Below are 18,557 nucleotides of genomic sequence, written 5' to 3'. Positions count from 1 at the left end.
CCCCCCCCCCCCCAATGTTGAAATGCATACAGCCTGGTTTGGTTCAGAAAGGGGTGCATGCTCACTACCATCACTTTCCTGGACCACCCAGGCTACATGTCTGGAGAAGGAACTGGTTGGAATTTTAATACCACAACCATTTTTAATGCCACATTTAAAGGGCTAAGTCATGTTGTTCCATAGCATCACATGCTATAGGTTTGCTGAACCTATCTTGAACAGAACCTGTTTTGCTCCTCCCTAGTCTATTAACCACAAGGCCATGTAGACTTTAATCATGCTGGGACTGTCACATCTTTCTGCAGACCCAACGCTGAGCAATATTGCATGCATGTGTAAATATGCATCTGGCCACAAGATGGCGCTGTTTACTGAGCACCAGCCCATGCCCGCTATCCCTGGGTGCACCTCCTGTGAACTGGCCCCCATGCTGTTCTCTATTTATTGGCAGCTATAGGTAAAATAAGAAGAGAGCTTAGCCTTGACTAAGGACAGAAAAGAATAGCTAGTTTCGCTTCCCATAGACTTCAAAAAGGGGATCAGCTCTAAATTCGGGGTTCGTGGACTTCCTGCTAGGTTTGCCAAAGCCGTCTTGAACTGAACCTGGCAACATTTGCTCATTCCTAGTCTATAAACCACGAGGCCATGAGGACTATAGTCATGCTGGGACTGTAATATCTAGGGATGCACCAATACCGATATTAGTATCGGTATCGGTGCTGATACAGAGTATTTGGGTGAGTACTCATCGCCCAAATGCTCCGATGCCTAGCCCGATACTTCCGGTATCAGGAAGCCGGGCAGCGTGTCAGCTGGAGAGCATGGAGCCGGCTTCCCGGCCAATCAGAAAGTCCGGGTGCCGTGTAATGACGCATTGCCCGGCTTCCTGATTGGCCAGCTTCTTGAACAACCAGGAAGTCAGGCAACGCATCATTACACGGTGCCGGCTCCATGCTTCCTAGTCAACGGGTGACAAACAAGCATTGAGACGGCTTCCCTGCTAATCGGGAAGCCAGGTGGTGAATCATTACATGCTGCCTGGCTTCCTTAATGGGACTTCCGGTATGGGTATTCGGTATCGGCGAGTCTCGTACGGTGCTCGTACTCGATTCCATAAAACCAGTATCGGTGCATCCCTAACAATATCTTTCTGCAGGTCTCCCACCATAGAACAATATTGCACGCATGTGTAATTATGTATCTGGCCACATGATGGCGCTGTTTACTGAGGACGAGCCCATGCTCTGATATCCTTGGGTGCGCCTCCGGTGAGGTGACCCCCACGCATTTCTTTATTGATTGGCAGCAACGTGTAAAATCACCAGAGAGTTCATTTCCAGATTTTTACCTCTAAGGTCCTCTGTAACGTCAGGTAATCGGACAGGAGCTTGCTGGCTCGGTGGGCATGATTGGCACTGGCTTCCGTCTTGGATCTTAATTCTTTGATCGGGATGTGAAGCTCTGTTAATTCCTCCAGAAGAATCTGCGGAAGAGCCAGATAAATTATTATCATGAAAGGGGGGGGGCGTGAACACATACGGAGGATGTAACTCCAAGCAAGTGGCTGAATATTCACAAACCCCGGATGTATTATAGAGGGTGACAACACTAATATGTCTTGCAGCTTCCCGGGTCACCTGGCTGTGCATAGGACAGTAAATAAGAAATGTAACATTGCCAAGATTCTCATTTTCCTGCAAGCATGTGTAAAGGCAATTCATCCGCCCCCGGTGCCTGAAAGCCAGCTTGCTGGACAGCAATAAAGTGATCGGCTCGCCTTCTACAACCTCCTACTCCAGATACGTCCTCGGCAAGAGATTTCTATTCATATACAATGTTTCTTTTTTTTATATATAAAAAGTTGCAACTTTCAGCTCGCTCTGTATCAAGTATAAATACAGCTTCAAATCAAGAGAACCTGTCACCAGAAAATTCTGACTCGCTGCAGCTTCTAATTATTATTACATAGTATTTATATAGCACCAATGCAGATTATGAGAAGCTCCCAGTGTGCAGTGACATCAGGGGAAGCAATTTCAGTCCAGGAGAAGAGCCGGTACAACTGTGCAAGACTTAGTGGGGAGGACGGAGGTCAGATAGAAGACTGAAGGGGAGGATGGAGGTCATATAGAAGACTGAAGGGAAGGACGGAGGTCAGATAGAAGACTGAAGGGAAGGATGGAGGTCAGATATAAGACTAAAGGGGAGGATGGAGGTCATATAGAAGACTGAAGGGAAGGACGGAGGTCAGATAGAAGAATGAAGGGAAGGACGGAGGTCAGATATAAGACTGAAGGGGAGGCCGGAGGTCAGATAGACGACTGAAGGGAAGGACGGAGATCAGATAGAAGACTGAAGGGGAGGCGGAGGTCAGATAGAAGACTGAAGTGGAGGATGGAGGTCAGATAGAAGACTGAAAGGAAGGCCAAGGCCGGGCGTTAGATAGGAGACTGAAGGGAAGGACTGAGGTAGGATAGAAGACTGAAGGAAAGGACGGAGGTCAAGTATAAGACTGAACGGGAGGTCAGAGGTCAGATAGAATACTGAAGGGAAGGTCGGATAGAAGACTGAAGGGAAGGACGGAGATCAGGTATAAGATGAAGGGGAGGACGGAGGTCAGATAGAAGACTAAAGGGAAGGACGGAGGTCAGATAGAAGACTAGCTGGAAGGACGGAGGTCAGATAGAAGACTGAAGGGGAGGACAGAGGTCAGATAGAAGACTGAAGGGGAGGACAGAGGTCAGATAGAAGACTGAAGGGGAAGGATGGAGGTCAGATATAAGACTGAAGGGAAGGACGGAGGTCAGATATAAGACTGAAGGGAAGGACGGAGGTCAGAAAGAAGACTGAAGGGGAAGGACGGAGGTCAGATATAAGACTGAAGGGAAGGACGGAGGTCAGAAAGAAGACTGAAGGGGAAGGACGGAGGTCAGATATAAGACTGAAGGGAAGGAGGGAGGTCAGATATAAGACTGAAGGGAAGGACGGAGGTCAGATAGAAGACTGAAGGGAAGGACGGAGGTCAGAAAGAAGACTGAAGGGGAAGGACGGAGGTCAGATATAAGACTGAAGGGAAGGAGGGAGGTCAGATATAAGACTGAAGGGAAGGACGGAGGTCAGATAGAAGACTGAAGGGAAGGACGGAGGTCAGAAAGAAGACTGAAGGGGAAGGACGGAGGTCAGATATAAGACTGAAGGGAAGGCCAGAGTTCAGATTAAAGTCTGAGTGGCATGTAAAAGTCCCGCCTCCGATCATAACCCAAAAGCCTGCCTGCACCCCCCAGCCCCTTTTCCCCCCGACCAACCTGCAGCCTCTGTAGCTGCGCCTCCTTCCCGATGATATCCGGCTGCATCTCGTTTTCTTTGGCACATTTGATCCGCAGCGCCGACAGCTTCTGGTGCAGCAGCCGGTACGCCGAATCAAACTCTTCACTCTGAGCGGCCAGATTCTGAAATAGATGACAGGGTGACAACGCTCACTCACTGATATGTATCTACGGAGGAGCAGTGTTGTCACTGTAGGACAGGAACTGTGTGAAGACTACTGTTTTCTTATCTTAATAACATGGGGGGTGGGGGGAGGGTCTGTAGTCCAGCAGAGGAGTTACCACCATTTGGGATTTCAGTGCAGTACTGTCAGGAGTTAGATGCTCCTTGGAATTCCGGCAGGATCAGCTTTTTTTTGGCATTTTTAAAGAGACAAAACATGAAGAAATGTACAGACATTGGAAAGATCTGACAGAGTATCGGTGGTGCGCGGGAGAGGCTGCGACGGGAACATGATGTGCCAAACTGTTACAAAAATCTGCAAGTTGCAACAAATGATCTTTTATGTAGCAGTGGCTGTAGCTTATAATGGGTCCTACGCCATCTACGGTTTGGGGCACATAAAACAGAAGTGGAACGAGTACAAATGTTGCAATTTGCGCTGTTTTAAAGGAGAACTACGGGGTCAGGGCTTCTCCCCATAGTTCTCCTTAGGGTAACGGGAGGACACAAACTAGCGTCCTCCCGTCACCCTAGGCTCAGTATATAGGGAGCTGCAGGTCGCGGTATACTGAGACGCCGCAGCCGGAGCGGATCCCGACATCGATGTGCGTGAGTGACAGCTGGCTCTGCCTATCTAGAGGCAGAGCCAGCTGTACCCACCCCCTCCCCCGTCCGTTCCGCCAGTCAGCGCTGGAGGATCGGAGCTGGGAGGGGGGAATCCAGCCCCTCCCCTGTCACGGCAGAGAGCCGTGACAGAATCGAGAGGTGAGTGAACGCCGGTATGTGTTCGCTCACCTCCCGATCTACTGAGCCGACCTGTGACAGTCTCATTGTCACAGGTCGGCTAGAACTATGAGGTGAGTGAAAAGCACTCCCCTCCCCCCCTCATAGTTCTCCTTTAATCTCGCACCGCTGATTGCCTATACACAATGGGGTCAGTACGCCCCTGTGCACGCCCCTGTACACGCCCCAGCTACAATATACAGGACCAGTGACACTGACAGAAGTGACGTCTTCCCCGACATCTTACCTGCAGCTGACTCTTCCTCTGCGAGAGATGGCGGTGCAGCTCCTCTCGCTCCACCTCGGCCGCGGCTACGTCTCTCAGGAGCAGTTTGGTTCGGTCGTCGCCCAGCACGCTGTGCATGCGATCCTTCCTCGCCTCCAGCGCTGTCAGCTTTTCTCTAATCGCGTCGCTTTCCTCCAGAAGTTTCTACAGATGGAAAGAGTGCATTGCTTATGGTAATGAAGACCAGGAAATAGAGGAAATGAACACGAGTGATTGAAAAGTATTTTCCTGTACTTCTATTAGAAAACAAAAGTGTCCGCATCCCACCGCACTCCTAACCGGAATCCAATCCTAACTAGTAACGGGAGGGTGCAGCAATGAATGCGGATGGCGCCGCTCATCAATCACCGGCACTCCAAAGTTCAGAACGTCAGGTTCTCTTTATTCACAATGTGTGGCAACGTTTCGGAATCCAATTCAGTTCCTTCCTCAGGCAAACAAAGTGACTCTTGTTACAACACTTACAGAATCCCTGCCAGTACTTTCAATGGTACTCCCAGAATCCCTGCCAGTACTTGCAATGGTACTCCCAGAATCCCTGCCAGTACTTCCAATGGTAATCCCAAAATCCCTGCCAGTACATCCAATGGTACCCCCAGAATCCCTGCCAGTACTTCCAAAGGAACTTGCGGAATTCCTGCCAGTACTTCCAATGGCAATCCCAAAATCCCTGCCAGTACATCCAATGTTACTCCCAGAATCGCTGCTAGTATGTCCAATGTTACTCCCAGAATCGCTGCTAGTATGTCCAATGTTACTCCCAGAATCGCTGCTAGTATGTTCAATGTTACTCCCAGAATCGCTGCTAGTATGTCCAATGTTACTCCCAGAATCGCTGCTAGTATGTCCAATGTTACTCCCAGAATCGCTGCTAGTATGTCCAATGTTACTCCCAGAATCGCTGCTAGTATGTCCAATGTTACTCCCAGAATCGCTGCTAGTATGTCCAATGCTACTCCCAGAATCGCTGCTAGTATGTCCAATGCTACTCCCAGAATCGCTGCTAGTATGTTCAATGTTACTCCCAGAATCCCTGCTAGTATGTCCAATGGTACTCCCAGAATCTCTGCCAGTACTTCCAATGGTACTCCCAGAATCCCTGAAAGAACTTCCAATGGTTCTTGTTTTTTGGGGGTAAAGTACACAGAAAGAAGCTACAAAACCGTTCCTGCCTCACCTCAATGCGCTCCAGGACGTCGTAGTTGGCAGGCCCGTTATTGGCTGCACCAGCAGTGGCGTCCAGGACGCTCTCGGCGATGGGTTTCCAGTAGAGGAATTCCCGCAGAGGGTTTTGGAAGAGCTGCCGCAGCTCGGTCTCTGTGTCGGTGCTGAGCTTGAACGCTTTACTTTTCACCCTGTGGGGACAACATTGTGAAACATGAACTCGACAACTTTATTGATCGTTCACTGAAATCAATTCGTCATATTTGTTCCACAAAATACAGAAAATAAACTACAGAGCCCACCGTGGCCCCAAACCCACCAATCAACATGATGATGACATTTTTTAGATAAAACCTTTACATTTTCATTTCACTTCTGGTTCCCTCATCAATGACCTGCTCCTAATGACGTTTTAAAGAAAACCTTTCATTTTTATGACATATTTTATTTTAGGGACTCAGTGACATCAGCACTTGTGCAGATCATGGCTGGGGGGAGGGGCCGGCACATACATAGCTTCCTGAAAACATCACAGCACCCTGCCTCTGTACTTCTCTCAGGAGCCCTCAGCCCTGATACAAGCAGTGGGCTGGCTCTTGGGAGGAGTTATGCAAATATCAAAATGCCTTAATGAGTGGAGGTCAGTCTAGAGGAGTGGGCGTTCCTAGACAAGCTTTATATGCATGCAGACTACTCTAGGTAACGCCCACATGTGATGCTGAACCTTCATAATTGAAATCTAATGAATACAAGGGGTGGGGTCAGGGACAGTCAGCCTGGGGAGGAAAAGGCTAGATGATGCTGGACGTCCTCCAGCAGGAAATGAGGCGGGCTCTATATGACTTGCTGCAACTTCTAATAGACATTGTGAGAAGCTCTCAGTGTGCAGTGACATCAGAGGAAGAGGAGAGGAGCCGGTACAACTGTGCAAGACTGAAGGGAAGGACGGAGGTCATATAGAAGACTGAAGGGAAGGACAGAGGTCAGATAGAAGACTGAAGGGGAGGACGGAGGTCAGATAGAAGACTGAAGGGAAGGCCGGAGGTCAGATAGAAGACTGAAGGGAAGGACGGAGGTCAGATACAAGACTGAAGGGAAGGACGGAGGTCAGATATAAGACTGAAGGGGAGGACGGAGGTCAGATAGAAGACTGAAGGGGAAGGACGGAGGTCAGATATAAGACTGAAGGGAAGGACGGAGGTCAGATAGAAGACTGAAGGGGAAGGACGGAGGTCAGATAGAAGACTGAAGGGGAAGGACGGAGGTCAGATATAAGACTGAAGGGGAGGCCGGAGGTCAGATATTTACACAAATGTTTGTTTTGACAGCTCCACTCTAAAATTGTATATATTAGGAATGCGCCGATACCGATACTAGTATTTTGGCAAGTACTCGTGCTCACCCAAATGCTCCGATACCTTCCCCCGATTCTGAAACTTCCGGTCAGAGAAAATACTGAGCGGCAGTGGGGAGAGGGAACATGGAGCCGGCTTCCCAGCCAATCAGGAAGCTGGGCGGTGGGTAATGACTCGCCAACTGCCTTCCAGACGGCTTCTTGCGGTTTGACCGGCTAATCAGCATCGAGCCGGCCAAACAACATAGAGCCGACTTCCCTGCCAATCAAGAAGCTGGGTGGCAGGTAATGACATGCCACCCGGTTTCCTGATTGGCTGGGAAGCCAGCTCCATGCTAGCGGAAGTCCCGGTATTGGCGAGCTCTGAATGACGCATATCGGTACTCGCACTCCATACTGAGAAACCTGCATCGGTGCATCCCCAATATATATATATATACCTCCTCAGTCGGCGCACTTACCTCTGGTACTCACGCATGGCTGCAATGACATTGTCAGAGAGAGGTTGGACGTCCTTGGAAAACTTGAAGAGGTCCTTTAACTGAACTTTAACTCTTTCCGCCTTGGCCTCTAACCCAGCCAGGGCTGACTTGGTGACCTGAGAAGGAATTGGAGGTTAGTGTGACATTATTTGGTTATTTGAATGAGTTTCCTTTCTAAAGTTACTCACTTCCTGACCATGCCGCCACTGGTGGTTTCCGGGCATTCGGAGCTGCTCACCTGGAGCAACCACGGAGATCTGAGTAAGGTCTTCTCTGATGTTTTTTCCCCTTAACTTTAATCTGGGGATCCTGTCAGTGATACACTTCCTGTCCTAGGGTGACGACACTCACTCACTTTATCTGTGGAGAAGCAGCGTTGTCACCTGAGGACACAACTAAAGAACATCCCCTGCATAGTTTTTTTTGTTTTTTTTCTCCGGTAGGAGGAACATTTGTTCGCTTGGAATTGCTGACATGTGCAAAGTGTGCATTTTATGAATTGAATTTTTTTAAAAGACCCGCACACTGACATTTCTGTTGTGATTTTATTTCACCATTGGGGGTGACCTTCCCTCCGTCTTGTCCCTGTGACAAGAAATGAGGGGGGCATCTGTCACTGGGAGAGGAAGACGCAGACAACTATATACTGTACACCTTGTTAGAAATTGTAACCCTTCCTCACTAAACTAAAAATGTGTTTTTGTGTTGTCACCTGTGTCTCCTATGGAGAGATTTCTCATTACTTCCTGTCCTGACAGCAATAAAAACCTGACCCTTCCCTGCTTTACTAAGTAAAGAGGTTTGGCTGGAGTTGGGTTTTACCTCCTTCCTGTCATGTCCTCTTCCTCCCATCAGAGCAGATTGAACAGGAGTACCTGACAGCTAGCACTGACCATTGGCCCTGTGAGTGTTCTGCAGGATGATATTGTTAGGGCCCCGGATGAGAGCAGGTTACGATGCCCTTTGACTGATGACCTGAACATGTACTTCGGGGGCACCTAGTCAAAACGGTCATCTTGATTGGGAGTTAGATTATGATCTTTATTGAACAGCCAATGCTTTTCGGGGATAGGCCTCCCCTTCTTCAGGGCTTGAAAAATGCTTTATGGAGGAATCGCAACACAATTTGCATAACCTGACCACAGTAAGACCAGTGGAATGAACAGAGCGCTTCCCTTGCCGTGGGCAGGTCACGCAGACATCTCCAGACCCAATTTAGCCTTAAAGGAGAACTATGAGGGGAGTGCTTTTCACTCACCTCATAGTTCTAGCCGACCTGTGACAATGAGACTGTCACAGGTCGGCTCAGTAGATCGGGAGGTGAGCGAACACATACCGGCGTTCGCTCACTTCTCGATCCTGTCACGGCTCTCTGCCGTGACAGGGGAGGGGCTGGATTCCCCGCTCCGATCCGCCAGCGCTGACTGGCGAAACGGCCGGGGGAGGGGGCGGGTACAGCTGGCTCTGCCTCTAGATAGGCAGAGCCAGCTGTCACTCACGCAGATGGGCGGATCCCCGCATAATTGTCGGGATCCGCTTCAGCTGCGGCGTCTCAGTAGCTCCCTATATACTGAGCCTAGGGTGATGGGAGGACGCTAGTTTGTGTCCTCCCGTTACCCTAAGGAGAACTATGGCTGAAAGCCTGAACCCCATAGTTCTCCTTTAATCTAGGCTCTATAATACATTTTCTTTGTGATTCCTTCCCAAAAATTTTCGGCCCTGAAGAAGAGGGAGGCCTGTCCATCAAAACGCGTTGGATTTATGCAATGTTCTTGTGCAATAAAGATCATAAAGGAACTCCTAAGTGAGATGACCATTTTTTTACTAGTCGCTCCTAGCCGCCTAGTCAGGATTGGGTCTTCTTCTATCATAAGCTACCTTGGAATGGAATCAGGCATACACCAGACTTTCACCAGAGGTTCACCTCCTTCAAGGAGATTTCCCCTTGTCTTACATTTGCACCAAAACCAATCCTCATTCCTGTCGCTCCTGCACTACCACATATCTTTCAGATTCTGTGAATGATGACGGACGGCACAGAGAGGAAATGTCCAGCACCAGTGCCCACAGAAAAAGGTGGCCATTGTTGAGAGCTGATTAGCAGATCGGCTGTGGGAAGGGGCAAGCAGGCAGGTATGGGCCAGGATGGGAGGTCATGCAATGATGGAAACCACCAGTGACGTGCAGTATGTTCTGTGCTGGGTGAGGCATTCCCCCTGCCTGCCTCAGCCCCACCCTCAACCCGGTCACCAAGCTATGTGTGGAGGAGGGATGGAGGAGACAGGGAGGAGCCCCCCTATCCTTCACTTTCTCATCACTGGTGAGGCATCGATATCGATGTCCTCTGTGTTTTTTCCTTTTTTTATGATTAGGCAGCTTGGACAAATGGCGCAATTGCCATTGGCCCAAGCCATTCACAGAGCTCAAGCCTGTAACACCAAGTAGAGGCTGTTGCAGGTCTGGCCTCACTAGGATAGGTTACAAAAGCAGTGGGGAAGCCCGCTGCTGTGTAACCTAACTTAGCTGTCAAAAGCCGGATGAAGCGCCGCCTGTAATTAGCAGGCAGCGCACCGTCCATGACAGGTTACACAACGGGGAGGATTTCCCTGCTGTGTAACCTGTTATAAGCCGCTCTGAATGGAGAAAAAACTGTCAGGTTCAGACTTAAAGCTGACAGCTTTTTTCTCCATAATATTCTGCCTCACCTGACCGCACGTCCCTGGAAACCACCCACCGGTAACCAAAAGCGGCATCGACCCTTCTGATCCCGAATGCCATGAATATACAGCTTGGTGTGAATCGACTCAACCCAAGACAATGCGGAGCAGTTCCCTCGTCTCTAGCACCCAATAAGACTCACATTAAGCGTCTTCCAAAGTGCGATGAGCTCCTCCTCGCTCTTAACCTTCTCCCCAGACTCCAGGCTCTCCTCCAGCCTTTGCACGGCCTTCCTGAACTCGTTGATGTTGGCCTCCAGCTGCTGGGCCAGTTGCAGGAAGGTGTTATCCGAGTTGTAGGTCTTCAGCAGGCCCTCTTCTTCTTCGTCGTTCATGACCTTCAGCTCGGCCAGAGTCCGCCGCAGCTCTTCCAGCTCTCGGCAAATCTTGTCGGCACCCAGTGGAGACGTGTCTTTGATGACCTCTGCCGACCTCTCTTCCAGAAGTTCTAACTGTTTCTTGCCAATTTTGACGTCCTTCCCAATTTCCTGTAACAGGCAGGAGAAGACATGAAACCATCTACGGTATAACGAGGGGAAATTGCAGCATTCATAAAAGGAAAAATGTATGTTTATGAATAGAGTGCCATTTTGTTCTAATTGGGTTAAATGGATGTTTAGCCAACTCCCATGATGCTGCGTTGCTCCTGTAGAGGTGGGCCAGTCACGGCCACCTTGGGTGAACTGTCATAGCCTGCAGGGCTCTTGGCTGGTGCCGCAAATCGGTTTTGTCAAGCCGTGTTCCCCCGTCACACCCTCCTGTATCCTGGATGAGAAGCACTAGGCGTTGTAAACTTCATACACACCCTTCATACTGACAAAACAAATATCTAATCTCATTCCGGAGACGTCAGAGCTCTATGACTGTTCGAAAATACTGACGGAGCACTTTTCCCTGTAAAAATGGAGACGTGCCATCGTTCCTTTTTTTAAATTAAAGGGGATAATTTTTTATTTACTTGAGCTTTTGATACTAAGTATTCTGAGGAGATACTGTATCCTCCTCAGAGATACTTTGTGTTACTACATTCCTGCCTATGGTTGAAGCAATAACCTTAATCAAGGATCTAACCACAGTCATAGCAGCCCATCCAATCACGACGAGGCCCAACACAGAGACACATATCAGTCTTCTAAAGCTGAAGACATCAGCCGGTGCTGGATCTATGACATGTTAAAGTTGACCTCTGGCCTCCCCTTCAGTCTTGCACAGTTGTACCTAGGGTTGCCACCTGTCCCGGATTCACCTGGACAGTGCAGGCTTTGAGTTCTGAATGTGCTGTTTCCAGGTTTCAGGCCAGCTGAAACCCAGACACAGCACATACAGGACTCAAAACCCGGACTGTCCAGTTGAATCCGGGACAGGTGGAAACCCTAGTTGTACTTGCTCCTCTCCTGGACTGGAATCGCTTCCTCTGATTTCCCTGCACACTGTGAGCTTCTCACCATGTGCATTAAAAAGCAGCAGCAAGTCAGATAGAGTTCACCTCATTTCCTAGCTAGAGGAAGTCCCCAATCATCTAACCCTTTCCTCCCCAGCCTGACTGTCTCTGGCTCGCCCCTTTCATTTATTGGTGTTTCAATCATAGAGGCTCAGCATCACATGAAGGCATTACCTAGGGTGGTCTGCATGCAAATTCAGCCCACTTTAACCCATCAAGGGATTTTAATATTTGCATAATTACTCCCAAAAGCCAGCCCGCTGCTTGAATCAGGACTGAGGAGTACTGTGCCAGGGTGCTGTGATGTTTTCAGGAAGCTATGTACAGCACCCTGCCGGCTCCTCCCACCAGCCATAATCTGCCTGTAATATATAGTACTATATACAGTCAAGAGATCTAGTGATGATGTCACTAAGTCCCCAAAATAAGGTATGAATTAGAAATGCAGGGTTCTATTTGAAATGTCATTAGAGGCATGTCATTGATGAGGGAACCAGGGAAGGCAAAATATAAGCAGATTAACCCCTTCCCGATTGATGACGGTCTTTCAGTTCATTAAAGACCGTTGACGGAATAATCCCATCATGCGGTACAATGAGCGCTGGTCAGTGGAGGGACCAACGCTCATTGAGTTCATGCTGTTGCAGGGTCCCTCAGTGTCCGAGGCAGACCTTCAACAGTAAATTAGGGGTCCCAGCACTGTGATCACTGCGATAGGCAATCGGAGCGACCACAGTGCTGTGACAGCCACTGAGCCGGCTTGTAGCTCACTGTGTTGTGGAGCTGCAAGCCTGATCAGTGTATTACAATAGTGATACAAAGTATCTCTGAGGAGAATACAGCATCTCCTCAGAATACTTAGGAGGTTATTCACTAATGAGCCTAATGATTAAGCTGAAGCTCTGGCTAATCCTCCGGCTTGCTTCGGCCACCGGAGCCCTTGGAAAAGCACCCCCACACAAGGTAGCAAGCAAATATACACAACAGAGTCAATTTACCTGCCTACAGATTTGTATTGCAGCCCAGCCTGCCCTGAGATTTGCACGGCCGGGCTGATACACACCTGCAGCAGGTTCAGTCGGGTCTCTGTGGATTCAAAGGCCGACCCCACGCAGCACTTCAACTTCTCAATCACGCCGTTCAGCCAGGATTTGAAGAGGTTGACTTCCTTCTCGTAGGCCTCATGATCTCTCCAGATCTTCTCCAGATGCTGTGTCCTCTCCTAGAAGCGCCAAACAAATGATCGGTGACAATGTGTACAATTACAAAGTGTAGTCAAACTTCATTACCATAATAATATATATAACCCAGGAACCCAGACCCAGGAACTCAGCTCAGGGATGGTGGGAACCCCTCATAATGGGCACAGCAGGTGTACAGACCCAGGAACTGAGCTCAGGGATGGTGGGAGACCCTCATAATGAGCACAGCAGGTGTACAGACCCAGGAACTCAGCTCAGGGATGGTGGGAGACCCTCATAATGAGCACAGCAGGTGTACAGACCCGGGAACTCAGCACAGAGATGGTGGGAGCTCCTCATAATGAGCACAGCAGGTGTACAGACCCAGGAACTCATCACAGGGATGGTGGGAGACCCTCATAATGGGTACAGCAGGTGTACAGACCCGGGAACTCAGCACAGGGATAGTGGGAGCTCCTCATAATGGGCACAGCAGGTGTACAGACCCAGGAACTCAGCACACATATTTACCATCAGACTGCAATAGAGATAGAACAGACTGTCTGATGGTTTAATGTTGCAGCATCCACCAAACACTGAAATATCAGTTTGGGTCTACATCTGATTTGAGAGCATCTTCATGTCTGCAGCAAATCTTTATCAATAAAAGGTTAATTGTTACCCAAAGTGTAATCAAACCTTCGGCTCCTCAGTACACCGTGAGACAATGAACAGGATTCTTCCCTGGAAGCCACTAAACTAAATCCAAACAAACACGACGCTGTGCAAACAGGCTAGACGGAAGCTTGAACGGCAGCCAAAGCAAAGCAGTTCCCTGGTAGAGTTCCAGAGAGTTGTAAATAGAGGAGCAGGTGCCGGCTCTCACGGAGGAGATGTGTGAATGGTGAATGAGCCAAAAAGAACGCGGCTCAGGTAACGAAGAGCGCAGATGCCGATAATGGGGGGGGGTTGTGTCCTTGGTGAACTGTGCACTACTCTCACCACTGAATGTAGGGTCCGGTGGAGACTATTGACCAGCAGGATCCTGCGTACATTTCCACACCCCTGTGCGTGAGGATTGGCGCTGAAGAGACTTGCGCCCTGCCTTCCTGTTTCTCCAAGGATCCTACTTGTCAAGGGAAGAGGGACAGGCAGTCCATACCTATAGCCAATGGCAGTGCTGTGCTATTAAACCTTACAATTCACTTTCGTGTGCATAGCGGCATTTTATCTCCACTCCCTCAGCCACACCTGCCCCCTCCAGGATCTCAGACTCCCTCATTTCTAGGTAGGCTTCGAGGAAACTCGCCTGACCCACCAGTTTGCTCACCTCTACCGAAAAAAAAAACACTCTACAGGTTACCAGCATTGAGCCAGATTTGGTATTTTCCAGCCGCTGACCTGGGTTTTCTTCTTGATTTGTTTATACTCGTTCACCATGGCGTTCTGTACGCTCTCGTCCACGCTGGGGTCTCCGATGCGGTTGTACAGCGACGAGGCCTCCTCCAGAAGCCGGTCCACCAGTTTGGAATGGTTGTTGACGTCTCTTAGGAGGACCTGGGCCTGCTCGTACTGCCAACACTTCTCCTTCCGGCCCAGCTGGAGCTCCATATCCGGCTCCAGCATCAGCGTCATGTCGTGGACCCAGGCCGAAAATTGGTCTCGCGCTCGGAGATACTCGTTCCAGTGTAGCCACACCCACTCAATACGGCTGTTAATGGAAGAGAACAGACTTACCCATGACCGCTATAGTGCAAGATCACATACAGGACACAGTGCAATATAAATGTCATACAGATCAACATTTAATACAGAATATATCCACTCAGTCACAAAGTATGCCAGGCTTTCCCATAAAAAAATGTCAGTATTGCTGCATGCTTGTTGGAAGCCTGTATACAAAAACTAAACTAGATAGATCCATCTGTGCTAGGAGAGACAAGGAGGACACATCACCTCCTCTGAGATATTTAGCAGCCTATGTAATCTGAGGTCTCCTGCAGGCCAGGACTGCTTGACAGGAAAGCTACAGTTAAGGTGCCCATACACCTTGCGATTATTGTACGATAATTGCAGGAAATCCCGCGATCGTACGATAATCACAAGGTGTATGGAAGGCGTGCGACCGATTATACTGTCGGTAGCACAACTTTTGTCTTACGAGCATGTTTGAAAACCAGCCGAAAATCGTATGATTTTCGGCTGGTTTGTGGCGTGCTCGTAAGACAAATGTAGTAAAGAGATGTCACCAGCAGGGGCGTCCCGAGGCTGGGTGACACCTGGAGCGGTGTCCGAGTGTCACCCTGCCGAGACGTCACCGCGCATGCTACAGGTCTTTGGACTTTTGTACACGTAAGTTAAATGCCGCACGGGCCGGTGTGCGCAAGCGCACACTGCCCGCTCAACATTGCGGTCAACGGAAGCCCTCCCCTCACCGCGGCGGGCTTGCGATTATCGCAAATACGATCTGCCTGTCCAAGATGGGCAGATCCTACAAGCTTTTAATTAGCTTACAACCATCGCAAGACAAAAGTCTTGCGATGATTGTAAGGTGTTTGGGCACCTTTAGGGGGAGCAGAAACCTGGCATTCTGTCTGGGAGTGGCAAAGATGAAGAATCCATCTATCATATGTTATATTTACCTGAAATACGTTTTTATTTCTGATCATAGTCATTTACAATTGGTTCCCTGTTTTATTGCATGATGCTGCTCCTCGTACTGTTGCCTCACCTGTGACAGTGCATCATGTAGGTGGTGGTCTCCTCAAACATGGCCTTAATCTTCCCCAGCTTGACGTGAATGTCGTGCTTTTCGTCGTCACTGCTGTCACCCAGGACAGCCTCCGCTTTGGTCAGCACCAGATCCAGGAGGAGCCTCCCGTCCGGCTCCAAGGCACAGATTTTCTGCAGGAGAGATACCATCACTCGGGGAGTCAGATCAATTATGAAGAAGGTAATGCTGAGAGTCACACAGCCATATCAAACACTCTTATTATTTTATATTATTATTATTATGTTTATTTAATTTGTTTTGTTTTTATTTAAACGTTATTAAAGTTTAACAAACAGTAGAGAGGTAACACGAGCACAATTATTCACACCTCATTTATCCCATTCACTGTTTATTTTGTCATATTTAAAAGGAGAACTATGGGGTGTGTGATTTACACTCATCCCCATAGTTATAGCCGACGTGTGACATTAAAACTGTCACATGTTGGCTCTATTGACCGGGAAGCAGGCCCGGCGCTACCGCAAGGCAAGGCAAGCGGCCACCTTAAAAAAAAACATGCTGATAGGGAGCAGGCCCAGCGCTCCAGGGGGTAGGCAAAAATCCTAGCACCGGCCCTGCCGGGAAGTGAGTGAAAACATACCCCCACTCATTCACTTCCCGATCCTCTCCCTGCAGAGAGCGGCGCCTGACATTCCACCCCTCCCCTCTCTGATCCTCCAGCACTGACTGGAGGGACTGACAGAATAAGGGGTGGGCATAGCTGGCTCTGCCTCTAGATAGGCAGAGTCTGCTGTCAATCAGCCAGCTGGGTGGATCTCGACAGTATTGTCTGTATTCGTCCTGGCTGCAGCGCTCTCAGCATATAGCAGGCAATAGTTTTGGGTCACGCGAGGATGTTAGTATATGTCCTCCTGTGACCCTAAATCGAACTGTGGGATAAAAAGGTTACCCCCATAGTTCTCTTTTAACCACTAGCCTTTTAGATGCGGGTGGCGTTTTAAAACATCCTTATGCCCGCGCCTGCTCATGCGCGCTGCCTCGAGCAATCATTTTAGGCCCATCAATCACTGATAACATTAAACTGATGAGCGGTAAAAGGTTTTAAAGCGTCGCCTATGGCCAATTTTGGGTGTCGTCGTTTTTTGCCATTTCGCAGGCACGCGCAATTTTCAGGCTTGACATGTTTGGTGTCTGGGTCACGTCGGGTAAGATCGCTCCCTGGGTGGACTACAATCTCATGTTTAGTTTACTGATTTGTATTGAGATTGTAGTCCATCCCGGGAGCGAGCTTGGAGCGGTGACAACTTTACAACACACACAGGGACCATGGGGAACAATGGTAGCCACCCTCCAGAAGGAAGGACAGTGTCCGCACCAATTCAGAGATGATTGGAGGATCCCCAGCCGAGTGATACACAAATCAGATACTGTACATTGTTGCTAATAGTTATGGTACTTGAATGTATTTTTAAGATTTAACTCCTGAGTTTAGTGTCGCTGATTATAGAATCAGGTAACAATCTACAGAAAGTTTTGACACAACTCTTGCTGTGTACAGTATGTACAATGAACCTAGAGACGAGTTTGTTTCTCAGCAGAATTAGAGATTTACTTTAAATAAAATGTAATCCCAACTTCAGCCCAAAATGTTTTTCTTTTTACAGTTTTGGAATGGGGGAGGGTTATACTCTCTTTTCTCCATTTCTCCAAAGCCACATAACAGCCTCAATAGAATGGAGAGGAAGTGATAGGAAACTCTTGTTTACACAGACAGCAATAAGAGCCCAGAGGTTCTGACCCTTCTCTGCTCAGTCCAAAACTGAGAGTTCATCTTCCAGTATTCCATATAACAGGCTCAATTCACAAAGCTAACTCACCAGAGCAGAGGCATAACTAGAAACCTCAGGACCCCGGTGCAAGAAACCATGAAGGGCCCCTTCATGCACACGCGAGTCCCAGGAGTCAATGTTGGCCCCTTGGTGGTTATCAGGGCCAGAACTTCTTCCTTTCTTGGCTCCCCCAAGTGGCGGACCGCTAGGGCCTGGTTGCAAATGCGACCGCTGCAACCATGGTGGGAACACCAATGGACCATTTTCAGTCAACGAGATTTCAATATAAAAATTTACATGGCTGAATACAAAGATCCTCATCCTTGTGTTGAAGTTAAAATTTTATTGTGCTTATATTTTTCCTGCCCTGGTTCCTCCGCCCCCCCCAATCAACTCCGACCCAACACCCACCACAGCCTCATGAACATGCCAATGAGATTTTTAAATAACACCTTTCCATTGTAATTGGATACCTTATTTTAGATGATGTGATGTGGTCACTGTGCTCCTCTATGTAATGCAGGCAGATCATGACTGTTGGGAGGGGTCGGCACTGTGCTGTACATAGCTTCCTGCAAACATCACAGCACCCCTCCTCAGTACTCCTTTCATGATGATGCAAGCAGTGGGCAGTGGGGGAACCTCCTCTGCATCTGGTCTGTCGTTTTGTTATTCTCTAGTTAGGAAGTTCCTTGATAGTTAACTTGATTCAGTCGCATAGAAGTAGGCGGAGTAAACATTTTCCATTTTGCAGCGATCATTATCTGAGTTGAGTTCTGGGATCAGCTCAGAGATAATTCCCCTGTATACAAACCCTTCTTAACATATTCCCATTATAAAGAGAACATCAACATGTTCCAAGACACCCGTCACGCTGCACGTCTGCTACACGGCTCCATGCGGCACAACAAACATTCCGTGTCTCAGTAAATCTGTCTACGCTGACAGGAAATCCAGGTAGCACTGTCATTCAAATTCACACGAACCTTTGCTACCTTTCTGAGCATCTCCGACGCCCTGCAGCACTCTGTACACATTAATCACATCAGGCCTTCAATCTGTGCCTCTTTATTGATTAAAGAGGTCTTTCCGAAATT

General features: G+C 48.7%; 1 protein-coding gene across 1 annotated transcript in view; it reads right to left on the bottom strand.

The window, feature by feature from the left end:
• Window positions 1-18,557, bottom strand: part of SYNE3 (spectrin repeat containing nuclear envelope family member 3) — a 48,799-nt gene that overhangs the window by 22,029 nt on the left and 8,213 nt on the right. The window contains exons 5-13 of the mRNA XM_018563679.1: window positions 15,629-15,801; window positions 14,299-14,608; window positions 12,780-12,938; window positions 10,419-10,763; window positions 7,538-7,674; window positions 5,736-5,913; window positions 4,520-4,702; window positions 3,306-3,449; window positions 1,349-1,483 (exon numbers count right to left, since the gene is read on the bottom strand). Of these exons, the coding sequence (XP_018419181.1) occupies window positions 1,349-1,483; window positions 3,306-3,449; window positions 4,520-4,702; window positions 5,736-5,913; window positions 7,538-7,674; window positions 10,419-10,763; window positions 12,780-12,938; window positions 14,299-14,608; window positions 15,629-15,801 (1,764 nt within the window). The remainder of the gene's footprint in view (window positions 1-1,348; window positions 1,484-3,305; window positions 3,450-4,519; window positions 4,703-5,735; window positions 5,914-7,537; window positions 7,675-10,418; window positions 10,764-12,779; window positions 12,939-14,298; window positions 14,609-15,628; window positions 15,802-18,557) is intronic.

Source organism: Nanorana parkeri, unplaced genomic scaffold (assembly GCF_000935625.1).
Source record: "Nanorana parkeri isolate BGI_ZX_2015 unplaced genomic scaffold, ASM93562v1 scaffold685, whole genome shotgun sequence".
NCBI lineage: Eukaryota > Metazoa > Chordata > Amphibia > Anura > Dicroglossidae > Nanorana > Nanorana parkeri.
Note: the sequence above shows the minus strand (reverse complement) of the source record. Positions and strands in the feature narration are given on the sequence as shown.